Source organism: Perca flavescens, chromosome 2 (genome assembly GCF_004354835.1).
Source record: "Perca flavescens isolate YP-PL-M2 chromosome 2, PFLA_1.0, whole genome shotgun sequence".
NCBI lineage: Eukaryota > Metazoa > Chordata > Actinopteri > Perciformes > Percidae > Perca > Perca flavescens.
The window spans coordinates 10,378,562-10,395,384 of record NC_041332.1 but is presented as its reverse complement, the minus strand read 5'-3'; the positions used below and the strand labels follow the sequence as shown (position 1 = coordinate 10,395,384).

The 16,823-nt window shown below is 41.5% G+C and overlaps 1 protein-coding gene across 4 annotated transcripts; it reads left to right on the top strand.

Moving 5' to 3' along the window:
• The first annotated feature begins 1,049 nt into the window (after positions 1–1,049).
• c1qtnf6b (C1q and TNF related 6b) lies at positions 1,050–16,378 on the top strand. 4 transcript variants are annotated; one of them, XM_028604755.1, is made up of 4 exons: positions 1,976–2,084; positions 5,327–5,523; positions 7,508–7,700; positions 15,829–16,378. In XM_028604755.1, the coding sequence occupies exons 3-4, from the start codon at positions 7,520–7,522 to the stop codon at positions 16,374–16,376; spliced, it is 729 nt and encodes a 242-aa protein (XP_028460556.1). In that variant the 5' UTR covers positions 1,976–2,084; positions 5,327–5,523; positions 7,508–7,519; the 3' UTR covers positions 16,377–16,378. The 4 variants fall into 4 exon arrangements, with proteins under 4 accessions (XP_028460539.1, XP_028460556.1, XP_028460548.1 ...); XM_028604738.1 differs by lacking the exons at positions 1,976–2,084; positions 5,327–5,523 and adding an exon at positions 1,050–1,094; XM_028604747.1 differs by lacking the exon at positions 5,327–5,523.
• Positions 16,379–16,823: the final 445 nt, after the last annotated feature.

Sequence of the window (16,823 nt, the reverse complement as noted above, 5' to 3'; positions counted from 1 at the left end):
TTCTGAAGAAATACTGTTGGTATTGGGACTCAACACCCACAAAAAAAAAAATCCTTCCCTCCCATCAGTGCTCCTTCAGAAGGTTAGCATGTGCCAGATTTAGCGTCCCCTCTGGCATCAGCTAGCCTATCTCTTCATAAATCCATGGCCTTTCCCCTGTCACAAACAGAATAGTGTTGTGTGGCTCCGAGTGCACTTTGTTTGTTTCCCTTTTACAGAGCCAGGCCTGTGGAGGAACTTTTGAATGAACTACGTATAACTTTTTATTTTTAGCACACACAGAAGGGACAGCTATAGCGGACTGTAAGGATATTTGCTGAATTTGACATAAAAGGTGGTTACACTTTACTTGAAGGTATCTACATAAGAGTGACATGACACTGTCATGAACGTGTCATAAACATTATAAACAAGTCATCAACGTTTATGACATAACGCTTCTGTCAGTAAGTGTCATTCGGTTTTTGTCATGACAGGTTAGGGTTAGGGTTCATGTGTCATGACTGTGTTATGTCACTCTTATGTAGATACCTTCAAGTAAAGTGTTACCAATTTTTTTACATTAGAGTCGCCCTTAAACGTGTTTCATGGGCACCTGGGTAACTCACCTGGTAGAGCAGGCGCCCATAGAGGTTTACTCCTTAACGCAGCGGCTGCGGGTTCGACTCCGCCCTGCGGCCCTTTGCTGCATGTCATTCTCTCCCCTTTCATGTCTTCAGCTGTCCTATATATATATATATATATATAAAATGGGCAAAAAAATAATCTTGAAACAATACGTTTTGCAAAAATTGGCTACAGAGAAGAAGAAGTCAGTTCTTTGAGCCACTGTGATTTATGCTATGACCGCTTTGATCGCTCAGTCCACACGTGCTGTCCGCAGCGCCCTTTTTAGACCGCACATTTAAGCCAAAAATGTCCACATGCATGGGACCACTGGAACTTTAGGCCGCTAGGCACCCAGGACTCAGATGTTAGTTATGTCAAAATGTCTGCTGGAATAATTGCAAGTATGCCTGGAAAACAGCACCACATGTTTCAGACTGGATTGTTCCTCGAACGTACCAGGAACTACAGATGGGATGTTAAGTACAGTGAGTGAACCACTTACTTTAATTCAGAAACATTTAAAAAAAAATATATTGGAAAGTAACACAGTTCAGTGATCATGTGGATTTGTGATCTGTATCTGTTTAACTTTTCCTGTTTTACTCTTTTTCTTTATCTTCTTAGCCAGATTATCTTGACAGGGTCTTTTACGCAGAGAGTCCGATGAGAATGGGGAAAATATGACAGCTTTATATAAATGACAGCAATATGATTGTGATTTAAGGACTACAGAGGGAGTTTAGGAGAGGTGATACAAATACTGTATGTAGTTATTTTTGGCATGCCGATTTGGAAGGCATGGGAGAAATTAAAGGAAAAGCTGTTTCTGTGTGTCATGGACACAGTAGAGAGAGAGAGAGAGAGAGAGAGAGAGAGAGAGAGAGAGAGAGAGAGAGAGAATTGACCTGAATTTCAGTTTGAGTGGTGACAGTTCCCTCATGCTCTCTGTAATAAAACTTCAGTCTGCAGTCTTGCCTATCTTTAAGTAGCCTAAGAGTGATGGATGTAGAGTTTAGGGAGGGATGGAGGGAAAGTACAGGAGGAAAAAAAGCAAGACAAGAAGGGGGGAAGGGAAGAAAGAAAGACTGACTTATTATATTCTTTGATGAGAGAAGGGGGTGGAAGTGTGTGTCCTGTGTGTGTGTGTGTGTGTGTGTGTGTGTGTGTGTGTGTGTGTGTGTGTGTGTGTGTGTGTGTGTGTGTGGAGAGAGAGCGAGAGAGAGAGACTGACTTCTTATATTCTTTGATGAGAGAAGGGGGTAGAGGTGTGTGTGTGTGTGTGTGTGTGTGGAGAGAGAGAGAGAAAGAGAGAGAGTGAGTGTATAGGCTATGGGAAAGAGGGAGAGAGAGAGAGTATATGGGAAAGAGGAAGAGAGAGAGAGAGAGAGAGAGAGGTTTCTCCTCAGTAGTTCGCTCTCTCATTCTGACAACAGCAGCCGTTTCCCCCCTGCTCCGCTGTGCAGAGACTCCACCAGGTAAGAAAAGCGAACACACTCTGACACGATATGTGACAACGACTTTATGACAATCCGTCTCACGGCCGACGTCGACTCTGCATAATAATCCTCGGGAGCCTAAAAAAGAAAAAAAAAGAAGAAGGAACATCCAGCGGCGCGTTTAGCGTGCTTGCAGAGACGTGCAGCATTGAAGAAGTTATTCACAAGTCGCCAACTCAGCAGCAGCTTTTTCGAAAAGTTACCCCAAACATCGCCGTGCACGCTCTCACTGACAGGTTTCTTAAAAGTGTACGCTGGCGTTTGTGTCTGTGTTTGTGATTTGAGTTGTGTGTGTGTGTGTGTGTGTGTGTGTGTGTGTGTGTGTGTGTGTGTGTGTGTGTGTGTGTGTGTGTGTGTGTGTGTGTGTGTGTGTGTGATTTATCCGGACTGCAGTTGCATGCCAAAGTGATGCTCTGGCGTTGTAGACGTGGCTTCCTAAATGGGTTCATGATGACTGTTGCATATGTGTTGCGGTCGGGTTATTATGTGGCAGTGAGTGTTCAGTTTATTAGCGGCGTGTTGTCATCATCATCATGGAGCAAATTGTGCACACGGCTCTGGAGGGCAGGGGGGAGGGATGTCGGTGCTGATGGGTTTTGGGTGAGGATGGGGTGAGGGTTGATGAGGTAACATGAGGTCACCTTTGGCTTCTTCTCATCTTCTGTCACAAGGAGGTGTCAGGAATTTATCAGGTTACCTGAGTGTCAACAAACACCTACTCTACACACACTTTATGAAATTTGTTTTTAGGACAGGATCTGTTTTAATGTGTGTTGTTATTGTACATTGTATTTTAATGACATGTGGCCAAACCCACACTAGACACAGGCTATAGCAGGTATGATTGCTCATGCATGGAGAGTGATTGACTGTGTGGAAAGAAACAAACTAGATGTGTCAGAAATCAACAATGTCTAGCCTCAAATCACATCATACAGATTTGAAAGAAATTAGGGTCATATTGGGCTTATAAGACAAACTATATGGGACTCCAAGATGCTGCTCAGTTTTACAGGCATTTCATTCTATGGAACTTCTTCTAAATACATCTCTGCTATACCATATGCATAAAGCATCTAATTTCTTTCACACTTACCCAGGGCTGCAACTAACGGAAAGCTTTTAGTAGCTTATTTGGGGTTCCCCATTTCACGCGGCTTATATATGATCGTTGTACCTTATGAAATTGTGTTTAATGACACATTGATGACGTGTAAAATAAACGTGTAACGATTTTCTCAATTCATTGATTAGTTGTTTGTTTATAAAATTTCAGAAAACGGTGACAAAAGCCAATCAGTGTTTGCCAACGCTCAAGAAAATGTCCTTAAATGACTTGTTTCGTCCACAACTCAAAGATATTTACTTTACTGTAACAGAGGAGTAAACAAAACAGAAAATATTCACATTTAAGAAGCCGGAATTATCTCATTTATACAAAAAAAAAAGACTCAAACCGAGTAAATGATTATCAAAATAGTTGGCGATTCATTTAAAAGTTGACAACTAATCGATTAAGTGATTCATCTTTGCAGCTGCACACTCACCAACCGCTGTACAGATGCATTGCAATCTAAGTTACATTGCAGCAGTCTTTGCTCCTAAGTCAGTATTGTTAAAAACAATGACTTCTGCCACCAGTGTGGGTAGCTTTGAGGCACATTGATGCACTGTGTTTCCCTTAATAGCCAGGACACAGCAGTCAGACGGCTGACCGTCGACAGAAAAGCCAGTGGAAAAGATCAGTCGGGTCCCCGAGGTCCAAAAAACTGCCTCGGAACACACTGAGGCGACACCGACTTGAGAAACCTAATAGGTCTCCATAGCAGCAGGCAGCACTACTCTGTATTGTTGCCCAAGAAATGAAAACCGCCAGCTGATTGGACAAACGCGTCACATGGGTTTGTTTTCTCCGGAAATTCAAAGCCAGACTGTCATGGCGGCTCGTTCAGAATACGATCTCATATTGTACTAAAATAGTTCACCGAAACGTGTTTCCGAAAACATTTTAAACGAGAAATAGGCCGTGCAGTTGCTGAATCTGTCTTCATTTCAGCTCAACAAAGGTCAGTTTAGAAGATTTTCGTCAGATGTTGAGAGACTCTAGTCAGGCTCATTCCGCTCGCCATTTCCAGGTGAGTCCCGACTGCCCTGCCGCCGACTGAACATGTCAGGTCGGCCAAAATGAACGCCAACAGCCCCCCAGACTGACGACGGCACGGGACACACCAAACAGACTCGAGTCACTGACCTCACCAGACTGTCCAATGGCCGATTATCGGCCTGGTGTGTCCCGGCCTTAAGACCTATGTGTTACATTCAAGAGATTTACTGTAAGCCCCCACTGGTGAAAAAAAAATAACTGCAGTGAATCCACAACTGACAGTTCTAAAAGAAATAAGTAAAAATCCAAGTAATAAGTTATATTTTCCACACCGCACTTCCAAGCTGCAACATCCAGCTAGTTCTGATGGCTTTTCCTCTACGACACACATGTTGCGGTTTAGTTTGTGTAGTTTTGATGGTTAATACATTTGGGGAACAAGGAGTTGAAGCTTCTATTGTTGCGGCCATTGTGAATAATCAGGGGCATGTGGGGTCCAGTAAATTAAAATGATGAATCTGAAACATTCATGCGTAAGTGAGTAGAAACGTATCCTCTGACATCTGGCTGACAAAGGGAAGCAGATTCAGATAATAACTGTTATGATTATATTTGATCAGTCGTTGGATCAACAATATCGCGGGGGAAGAGCTCCAGTCGTTTCGTTCTCTCACGGTCATGCTCCATCCATCATCACAAATCCAGTTACCATTCATCCATCACTGTAAAAACCCCTGGGAATATCTCCGTTATCTCTCTCATCTTTTTTCTCCTCTGTTTATTGTTTTTTCTCTCTCTCATCTGTATTATTTTTTGTTTGTTTCTCTTCTCCGTCTTGCTTTTCAGAGGATTTGTGTTTGACGCGTGTGGATTTCTGAGGCTAAACGTAAGAATGTGTGGCATAAAAACAGATGAGTCAGAAAAGTGGGAGTAGGAGAGATAGAAAGTGGGAAAATGAGATACACTGCAGACGGGAAAAGACACAAAGAAAGGAATGATAGGAAAAGACGGAGAACAGAGTAGAAAGACAGCTCACATTTTTCTGGTGATTGTTATGGCTGATTGTTTTGGTTGCGTGGTCATCAAATTCCATTTTCATCAACTGTGTTTCCCACAGCACTGTGCAGCTGTTTTCAGCAAATAAACTCTGATAAAGCCACTGCACACTGCCTGGCCAGCACCAAACAGACAACGAGACTGGCTTGGTGAACAGAGTGCAGCATCTAGCATCTAGAGACTGAGATATTTCTCGCAGAAGATGGTGAAACCAAAACAGAGCTTGAAAGGAATGAATATTGGAATAACATTTGTCAGGTAACTAACTCGGCATTGCATATCTGTGAATAGGTAACCGCTTGCTAATTTGTCATTCATTAAAACTTTATGATACAGTAATATGTAATTTTCCTTTAGTTCTTCTGCCCCTGTGTGGCCAAAAAATGAGTAAATACATACAGCCTTAATTATTTAATTTGGTTATTTTCTAATGTTAGTCTTTGTATAAAAAGAGCTGTTAAACAATATGGGCGAGATGAAAGGTTGTGTGTGAGACTGCAGTGAGACTGATTTACATTACATGCTGATCACTGATTACATCTTCAAATATACTGTGTACACTTAAACCTGCATTAACTGACTTTTTGGCCACTTGGGGGCAGCAGAAACCAGCTGCTGTGAACGCCACTGACATATTATCAAGTTTGTAAAGTGAACGTGTTAGCAAATAGTTGGCTATTTACTGTGCACATGCAGCAATCAGCAACATTAGTAGGCCTATTCATATGATTCTGTACACCTGGTGAATGTATGTCCAATATCCCCTTAGCTAGATTTTTGGTCTTCTCTAGATCCTGAGGGAAATATCGGGCTCTTTAGCTGCTAAATGCGCCACTTCGTCTGTTTGCTGGTCAGAGGTAGGCAGGGTTATGGTTACAGTGGGGTTAGAGCTATTCGCTGCCTGCTGTGACCAAAAACAAAGCTAGAAGAGCGGTTAGACGGAACCAAAACAGAAAAGTTGCACAGCCGGAAAATGCATAATGTGATCATTATTTGGGGGTTTAGAACAGACCAATTTCACATACAAGTAATCATGGGATCCAGATTATAAGAATGAATAATATAATGTTAATTATAGCCATTTTAATAAGATATTACAACATACCATCAAAGCAAAGTCTATACATCTAGTATTGTAGGGATGCCCAGTTGGGTTTCATGCCACATAATGGTGTGTGACTCAGTGGGTTGCGGGTTCCATTATTTTTTCTCTCCTTGCTTTTAATTTGTGGTGTTGCAGAATGTGTGTCACAGAGAACAATTAGAGAGACGTTTGTGTGTGGATCTGGACCGACAGAGGAGGTGTGCCAAGAGCAACAGGTTCGGCAGCACATAGTGTCCTTGGAAACGTATGTGAAAGTGTTTGAACTCATGTGGAGGGAATCAAAACGCCGCTGATATTTTCACAACCAATCAAGTCCAGGTGTGTATGTGTGTATGTATTTAAGGAAACATAACTCCCTCCTTTTTTTTTTTTTTTTTTTTTTTTTTAAATCTATAGATTTCCTCCTGGGTTTATATTTCTTAATCCATGTCCTCTGGCTCCCATGACAACTCTTGAGTCAAAAGATAATAAAAGGTCATCTTTGGCTTTGACTTTCATGCCACATTTTTTATGTGCTTAAAAGGGGAAAACACCCCCTCAGATATGGATATTGCGACCTGTCATCAGTCCGTGATGTTCAATTATGCCAGGAGTTACGTAGTGCTGAATTGTATCAGAATACCCCATCTTGTCTGATTATTGATTTCCTTACGTTTCCCAGAAACCTTTCAACAGCTGCCAGAGATTAGGTTTGAAGGACTTATGTTTATCAAAGATGAGCATTTTGATAGCTAGCTAACAAAGTTGTGAACATTTGGACATATCCATGACTTTGACCTCGGAAAATCTGACTTCCAAGTACAAATGGAACGCACTGAAAACCCTCAAATTCTAGCTCTTGGGATAACTGGGATGTGGAAAATACACCAACAAACAACAAAACTGACCCAAAGGTATTGGTTTGGGGATTTAGCTAGCTTGTTGCAGAACTTATTTTGGAGAAGAGTGGAAGCAAGAGCCTCACTATAAAAAAAAAAGAATCTAAGCCGATTATGTGATGGCTTTTAGGGTCACATGGATCCATAAGTGTCTTCCTTTGCTCTGACTTCATACGGACATACAGCCACAACAGACCTTCAACTCCACCTACATATAACTTTTCCACTCTCCTTCCTTTCTGCTTCATTCCACTCCCAGGTTGTGACAGCCATGTTGGCAGTGTGTTTGAGGCTGCTTTTGCTCCTCCCCCTGGCTTGCTGTGTCCCCTCCCCCTCCAGACCTCCTTCCAGAGTCTGTAGACGGTGCTGCGACCACCTGGAGCCGCCAGCAGCCACGGGGCAATATCAGCTGCCTGAGGTCCGCACTGTTATCAACATGACCATCCTCAAAGGTACCAGAGAGGGGCGATTCCACGATTTTTTAAGTGGGGTGGGGGGGAGGGGAGGAACCAATAATCAGTCAGTGGGGGGGGATTATAGCATTGGAAATTGTTTAGAAATATAGGAAATATTGGATAGGATAGAACAACACAATGTAATTTTGCTAAATAAAACATAATATTCATTATTAATTACACTTGTTTTCAATATATAAAACACATTTTCTATAGGCTCAGTCTGCCTTTAAAAAACAAAAACAATTTTAGTGCTGGTTCCATTATATCGGAATTTTGGATAGTCATAATGCAAACATTAATTGGTCATGTGACAAGGGCTGGGGATACTGGCAGAACAGCCAGCCAAGTGACAGTACTCTGAGCCAATGGAAATCCCAATTGTCAGATTGACAGTACCCTAGCCCAATGAATTGGCAGATCCCCAGTTTTCCGTTTCCAGTTTATCTTCTAACTTCTGAGGGATGTAACATGGGACGTCAGCCATTGTCATGTATTTGTCTTTTAGGTGCTGTGCTTTAAGCAACAATTCAGTGTTGCGGTTGCATGTTCATTCACCATACACCATCCCTCCTCAAATGTCTGTGTTGCCATCTCCCTGCTTCAAGCTACATTTCCTTAATCAGACCTCAGCTTCTGCTTATCCAGATGGCAGTGTGTCTGGCAAGGTGACTTTCTAATCAGAAGAGTAATCATGTATGTCATAATGGAACAGTGCTGCTGAAGGGTAACCATGCATTGATGGCTAAGTAGAGTTGAAATGACAAATTAGACTGTCTTTAAAAAGGAAATTAGACACTCCACGAAAATTATCTTTTTTAATTTTCTTTTTTTTGAAGGAACCAGATTGCCAAATAACATAGAATTTAATCACTTTTATGTCTTTCATAGAAAATGCATATCAACAAATGAATTGATGTTAGCTCTAAAGTAAAGGAAGTGTAAGGAAGAATTACATTTTACTTGACAAAATATATCTCAAAGGCAAAAAGTAGATGCAAACTGGATCATAGCTCCAAAAATGTTTTTCTTTTTTGACTGGAACATTTTTAACGAACCTGGTAGGGTCAAAGCATTGCTTTTTTCAGTCAAATATCTATCTACAAACCACATAAAAACCCAATCACAAGATTAGACAGAATATCATTTTGACCTGGCCTTCAGGAACTGTGTGGACCTGATAAGACCTCTACTTGTTACACATTGATTGACTGAATTCCCCGCACTCCCAGTGAGCCCTGTTACACTCAAAACTGAGACAGCTTGTATGAGATGACAATTATGTGTTTCGGCATTTGTGTGGCCTTATTTGTATGTGCAAATGTGTGTGTTTAAGCCCATTGGAAACACAAAGAGATAGAAAAAAATTGACAAGAGATAAGGGATTTACTGTAAGATACAAGGATTTTATGATATCCAAAAACTGCACAGAGAGGGATTTGCAAGAACATGTGTATTTAATATCAGAGCCTTTGTGGCCAACTCAACCAGAGCGGTCCAAACGATGTGTCATCACACTTTTTCTGCTTAATAACCGAAAATGCCAAGTCTGTTCTGACACACAATCAACCCCGGAAACCAGTCCAACTGCTGAACCATGGAAAGAACAATCTTTTTTTCTCTCTGTGTTGTCACACACCAATGCATTATCATGAACGGGTTTCTATGATAAACACTTGGTATGGTATCTTAGGAAATTAAGCGACCGCTGACCAGTCACATGAGGGTGAAGTTAAGTTTAGCCACAAAAACTTGACTATCACGTGGCGATAGTCAAGTTTAGGCACCAAAAAGACTGGCTAAGATTAGAAAAAAAAGTGTGTGGCTCTGTGTGGCTCTGTGTTAAAACAACTGGTTCCCTTAAGCCGTACTCCCCGGACACGAACACACGTTTCCTGGGTGAAAGTCTTTTGTTTTCCACTTAACTTCTTCTGGGAAACAAACTCTGCTCCCCCACTTAAAAGCCCTGTGTTTTAGGAGTAGGTTTAGGGTCAGGCTTTGTTCAAAGTGTTTGATTACATGGATGGAAAATGAAAAAGGACCTTTAGTTTGAAGAAAAAAAGGTTATAACCTCAGCTTTTGAGAGCTTTCGATCTCGGAGATTGATGAGTTGTATTTGAGTCTCGAATTGTTACTCTTCCTTACAAATGAGGCAATGAAACCGTATACAGTGATAGTGTATTGCAGCTGTGCAATGAGGGAGGTCCCAACAGATGCTTTCACCTGGCACTGAACTTGCTTATGTGGCAGAAAACACACATACATGCACAAACGCACAGGATCATCGTCACACACTCATGCACACACTAAGCTTTGGTCCGTTGTGCTGTTGCAAGGAACACAAATAATACACACAAACACTCCTTTTTCTTCTGTGTGTTGCTATGACTCACTCACTGCAAAACAATAAAGCCTGATTTTCTTTTGAGTGTGTGAGTGCTTTCTATGTTTGCATGTTGTGTGTGTGTGTGTGTGTTCTTGTTTAACTATATTTGTGGGGTCCAAAAACCGGGAGTCCAGTATACTTGTGGGGTCCGGACAGCTTTATCGGGCCAAAATGCTGGACCCCACAAGTTTAAAGGGCTGTTTGAGGGTTATGACTTGGTTGTAGGATTAGGAATAGAATTAGGTTATGGTTAGGGTGAGGGTAAGGGTTAAGGTTAGGCATTTAGTTGTGATGGTTAAGGTTAGGGTAAGGGGCTAGGGAATGCATTATGTCAATGAGAAGTACCCACAAAGATAGTGAAACGCACTGTGTGTGTGTGTGTGTGTGTGTGTGTGTGTGTGTGTGTGTGTGTGTGTGTGCGTGCGTGCGTGTGTGTGTGTGTGCGTGTGTGTGTGTGTGCGTGCGTGTGCATGTGCGTGTGTGTGTGAGCGTGAGTGTGCGTGGTTGGGTTTCCAAAGCGATAGCTGCGGTGATTGGATTTAAACAGTGTGACCCAAAATCAATCAGTCAGCCAATCTCAATTTGTAGAGTGCAGTCAGCCACATTTCTCAAAAGAAACCAGAAGCCACAGTCAATGATGAAGGCGCTTCTGCACCCACACAGTTTTGACATGCCATCTACGTTCACAGGATTAAATTATATTTTACACAGCGTTAAAATATTCAGAAGGCTCAGAAGGTCGGCTTAAGTACAGTTGAGTCACAAAATGCGCACTCTTATATTGGGTTTGAGATTTTTCCCTTTGTCGTCTGTAAGCTTATGAGTACAAGTTATAGGCTGTTAGGGACTGTTTGTTATTTATGTAAAGAGACACTGGAGAAGTTTTGGGACCTTTAGTAAAAATAGACTTGACCCTCCTTTTGCCAGCAAAAGAATTTCTATGACCCTCCAAAATGATTGCATCAATTTATGGATGCCTTCTGCACTGGTTAGCACTTGGTAAAGATGTGCAGATGGCACTTATTTTTTATAGCCATGACATGCATTCTCATCTTATACATCCCACTCCTCTCTTATGGTGTGGTGGCCATTTCAGTAGATTTACTCACTGACATAGTTGTGGAAACACAATAAGCATGGAAACTAAATGCACACTTCATGCATTACTGCATTACTTCAAATACTAAATTACTCCTCTAGTAAACTAGTATTCACATGAAATAAAGCAATAAAACATTGAGAGCATTCAACAAAGCACTCTGGGTAACATTCAACACACAAACTGGTTGCTATGGACTCATCACTAGGCTTCCTCAGTCATTGTATATTTTAGCACATTTATTTTAGCACACAGGTAAAGCTGCCGAAGCTGACCATTATATTCCAAAACATATATGTTTATTTTTAGAGCAGATTTTAAATTACATTGTAACAATTTAACAATTCGCCCTTGTGCTCCCTCTGCCCCACAGCAAACTCATGGGTCAGACCCATCTGGTAGCGGGGGCCGAGACTGAGAGCTACATGGATAAATATGCACCAAACAAGCCATTTTGAAGTTTACATGAATACAAAAGTTGTGTGACCCTCCCTCCTAGACTATAAAATGTTGGGTGACCCTCCCCTCAACAAAGAATAAAAAGACATGACCCTCCCCTATTTTCCTGCAGTGGTCCATTCCATAAATACCGAATGTGCCCTTACTCAGCACGGACTTCCGGATCTCATATCATAAATTGTTCAGATGTTATGCTATCCCGTTAGCATTGCTATTCTAAAATATTATGATTTGATACAATGTAGTGCTTTTTTCTGTGATTTATGATCTCTTTCTTTCAATGATGTTCTAGACCTTGCAGAACAGTTCATTCTTTCAATAATGTTCAATGAACGACTTCTGGGTCATGGCCAACTTGTATATAGTTTATTTATGTATAATATACCCTGTATGTAAATTGTATAGTATATGAACTGTACATAAATACAGGTTTTGTTATTTTACATTTTTAGGGTTGTCGCCTTTCTCATTCCTCAGTGTTTACGGTGTCCTATATTTCGTTTGTTTGTGATTCAAAGAGGAAGAAAGGTCAGAATGTTACATGGGCATGAGTTTGTTTTTTGATTTCAGGACCGAGGATCAGTCCCATATATGGCCATCTAGTGTAGAGGTGCTGCCAAGCTGCTGTTTGTGGACACTGTCTTAACTCTCTTCAGGGCTCTTTGTGTAGACGCTGGTCACAGCTGGACAGATAATTGTACATCTGTCCAGAGGATCACCGGTGTTTACCTCAGGAGCTCCAGGAAGTGAGGGCAGTGGTTCTTCCTGTGTGGTTTACCCAACCCAGAGGTGTTTAACTGCTGATCCAGACAGCAGAGCAAGATTTCTTTAAAAAATGTAGACAACTGTCACCAACAACCACGGTGTGATTTGTGAAAAAATGCAGAGGGGGGTGTTTTTTGATCATGCACAACGAAACAAAACATGCAAGAATGAAATCCCCCTGTCAATACCGTGGATATAGTGCCACTCGGCCAGCCATGTCAAAACACTAATTTATGAACTTCAAGATCCAATGGAAAATAATCTCAAAATGTAATAGCACAAGCTGGTGTCAACATAAAACGGTGCTTCAAGCCGGAGAGCGGAGTTCAAAACAAAATACGTTCCTCCAGGAAGCGCTCGTTCCTTCCTCGGGAGTGTTTTAACCACAATCTTTTTTCCTAAACTTAACTAGTTGTTTTATTGTCTAAATGTATCTGTCATCGCCACATGACGCTAACTTTTTCTGGTTAAACTCAACTACGTGGCCTCTGAAAAGACCGTCATCTGGCGGTGCCCGTAGCCGGCTCGCAGGCTCATGTTGGCGGCTAAACAACTGCTGCTGGTAGCCGGCATCCCAGAGCTCTGTAGCAGCTAAATATGACCAGGAAACGGCAGCAGATTTTATCGTTCTATGTGTTCACATTACAGCGCTTTACTTGCTTTTATTATGCTCATTTTCAGGTTCATAATTGTATTTAGAGGTTATATCAGAATAGGTTTACATGGTTACATTTTCAGAAAACACCATATTTTTGTCATACTGCACATTGCTGCAGCTCCTCTTTTCACCCTGTGTGTTGAGCTCTCTGTTTTTGCTACAGAGTGGGGCATCTCACTTCTGTTCCATCTTTGTTGGGAGTCACACATGTGCAGTAGCTAGGTAAGGACTACTAGCCAGTCAGAAGCAGAGTATGAGGGTGTGCCACGCTAGCAGCTAGGCGAGCATTATAACGTGTGTTACAAGGTAACGCACATTCGTCTCTGAAGTAAAGGCTGGACTACAGTAGAGCTGTTTGGAGCAGTTTGTGAACAGTGTTTTCTGTTGGAGATGGTAAGTCCCTTCGGGGTGGAGTTTGGACTTTTTCACTTTGGAAGCCTACTACATGCATAAAAAGGATATATAACACAATAAAGGAAAGGGAAAATGCCAAAAAGCATAATATGAGCACTTTAAAATACTTTTATTTTAGGTATATGGTCTATTGGTGAAGTAGCATTGCTTACTTTGAGGGGGATACCCACCGGGGATAAAAAAATAATTCAGCAGAGGCAAGGATATGTAGACCAGAAAGGGGTACTTGAAACAGTAACAAACACTCACTTATATTTCAGTCAGGAGTGGTGACAGGAGGACTACATAAGGTCATTAATCATTTTCAGAGCTTGCTGTCGTTTTCAGCTGTGTGATGAAGTGAGGAAGTAGGGAAATGTAACTGAAGATTGTAAAATAACTGTTTGGAGATGCATGGTTTTCACTGACTGGGCAGCAATGTTTCCACCCTGTTGACCATAAAGAACATCTTACAATAGGAAATACAGTAGTGGGCAAGGATTTAAATTAACTTTTTGGATTACCAGACAACATTGCTAGTAGATTTTTAAAGTTACCAGCCAATCAGATTTTCCACTAGCCACATGTTTTTTTATTTTTTTTATCCTAACTAATTTAACTACTTAATTTCAGCTCCTCTGGTTTGTTTCATGCCGTTCTGTTCGTCTTCCCCGTTTCAGCGTTGCTCGTAATCGATACCACACACGCTAGGCGCGTAGCCAACGGTTCTATGACACGTCACGACATAGTGTTCATGGGAAATGTAGGATTAGTACTAAAAGCAGTGTTGCCAGTAAAAGATTATGGTTCCAAACCAAACGCACACAAAAACGCCCACATATCTTGGTGGAAAACATACCAATCTTGTAAGGCTGACTTGTTTTCTGCAGACTGCCGGTTTAAACAGACGCATTGTTGTTGTTTGCTTCATTCATCACCGGCCACCTTGCCTAGTAACTTTACAATGTTCCCCGGCAAACTTTATTTTTACCCGTATTTGGCGGGTGTCAATTTAAAGCCCTGGCAGCAGAGGCAGAGTGGCAGTCAGGAGAGTCAGGACTTTTCCCAGTGGGCCGGTCTGATGCCCACAGCCGGGTCACTGCCCGCTGGTCAAACTGTGCAGCCTCTGCTCAACCCGTATGGCGTGCTGCAACAGCTTCTTACTTCCGAACATTCATTCCGGTATATTTTTTGATTCCACTCTGCCCCTGCCTGGCAGTGGGACTAGTTTTTTTGTATTTCATAGACTTACAGCCTTTCATTTGAATCAAACTTTAATTGTGTTGTATAAAGGTAAAGGGAAATTCATTTAGGAGAAGCATCTTAACTCGCTGAGTCCCGGGGGGGGCGGCAATCTTGGCCGACATTGGCTGTTTAAGCGCCTGTAGCAGGCTCTGTTTTTACTGTAAAGCTATCCTATGAAATTAAAAGATCTATGTAAGGTATCAATTGGTCTCCAAAGTATATTGTAGTGAGACAATTTTCCTTTCAGACAAAATATAAAAAAAATATGATGAGCATAAACATTAGAGCAACGCATAAACAACAGAAGAACTTTCTCTTGCCCTTTGGTATTGCAAAATCTTCCCTCTTACAGAAATAAATTATACAAATGTTATTGCAGTTCCTACTGGTCCTCAGTAGAAGTATATAAAGGTCATAGAATAGGCTACATAAAAACTGGTTATGACGGAGCATTTTACAACTCCTGGCACATTTGATGTGAAAGCTTTGCAACAATTTGTTTCCATTTCTGGATTTGTAACCGTTATCAATGACAATAAAATCTTAACGGCATTGTGGGCATGTCAAAATGAACTGATCGGTTTTGTCTTTTCTCAGTAAGAGCTGCATTATAGCCAATTGGGGACAAAATAATGTAGTCTGTCTGGACCAGCCTTGACTGTTAATGGGCACAATGATGACTAATTTCCATTTCAACTGGCAAAATATGATCACAGAAAGCATTACTATTCTCTTCTATGTAAAAATATCTAATAAAAGCTAAAATATTAATATTTTCCTATTAACACCCAAAGTACAAAGTGGTGGAAGAAGTACTCACATCCTTTCCTTACTAGTGCAAAATGTTTTAAATATTTAAAGCAAAATTACTTCTACTATCTGTTGTATATTTTATAATCTTATTAGAAGTAAAGTCTTAATCTGTAAAGTGAGTGTAGTGAAGTATGATATTCCCCTCTGAAATGGAGTGGAGTAGAAGTAGGAAGTAGCATAAAGTGGAAAGTACTTAAAAAAAACCAACAACTTAAGTACAATACTTCAGTTAATGTACTTAGTTACTTTCCACCACTGAAGTTAAATAACAATTTTTTTCCATCTGTGTTTCTGTTTGTCCACGCAGGTGATAAAGGAGACAGAGGCGACAAGGGTACACCTGGGAAACCCGGCTTAGAGGGACCCCCCGGCGTCCGAGGACCCATGGGCTCTAAAGGCACCAAAGGCCAGGCGGGCGCCCCCGGAGACGCCTGCAAGATCCCTCACTCCTCCTTCTCGGTGGGACGCCGCAAGTCCCTGCACAGCGTGGACTACTACCAGGCGCTGGTGTTCGACACGGTGTTCGTCAACCTCCACGGCCACTTCAACATGTTCAAAGGCAAGTTCTACTGCTACGTGCCGGGGATCTACTTCTTCAACGTTAACATCCACACCTGGAACTTTAAGGAGACCTACCTCCACCTGATGCACAACGACAAGGAGCAGGTGATCCTGTACGCTCAGCCCAGCGAGAGGTCCATCATGCAGAGCCAGAGTGTCATGATGGACCTGGCTCTGAATGACGAGGTCTGGGTGCGACTCTACAAGAGGGAGAGGGAGAACGCCATTTACAGTGACGACGTGGATGTTTACATCACCTTCAATGGATACCTCTTGGCACCAAGCATCCAGTAAAAAAAAAAAAAAAAAAAAAAAAAAAAAAATGGGAAGGGAGTAGGGCTGGGTACCAAATTCAATACTTTTTAGGCACCGACCGAATTGCCTCTTAAGTATTGAGTTCGAAAAATGCCTCGTCATTCAATACCCAATTTCAATCTCAATTCTCATCAGCGTCAGTGAGCCAATCAGCATGCCACATGGTTCTACCAAGATCTAATAATGTTGGTGATTTCTAACGGCTGTCTAACGTTACACGTTGTATAGAGACATGCTGTAGAGACACGTCGTAGAGACACACCGTAAAAACTCTACGTTACACAGAGACGGGCTCACATAGGAGGAGCTGAAACATAAATAAAAAGATCTGCGCCGTATAATGTGTAATGTTGTAATTTATTTTTGTTTTATAAAATTAGCATAAAAAAAAGTATCGTTTACGAACCGGTATCAAAGTCACGGTAT

Coding starts and splice junctions, on each gene's coding strand:
- c1qtnf6b (XM_028604738.1), top strand. Junction 7,701..15,828: donor CAACATGACCATCCTCAAAG/GTACCAGAGAGG, acceptor TTGTCCACGCAG/GTGATAAAGGAGACAGAGGC.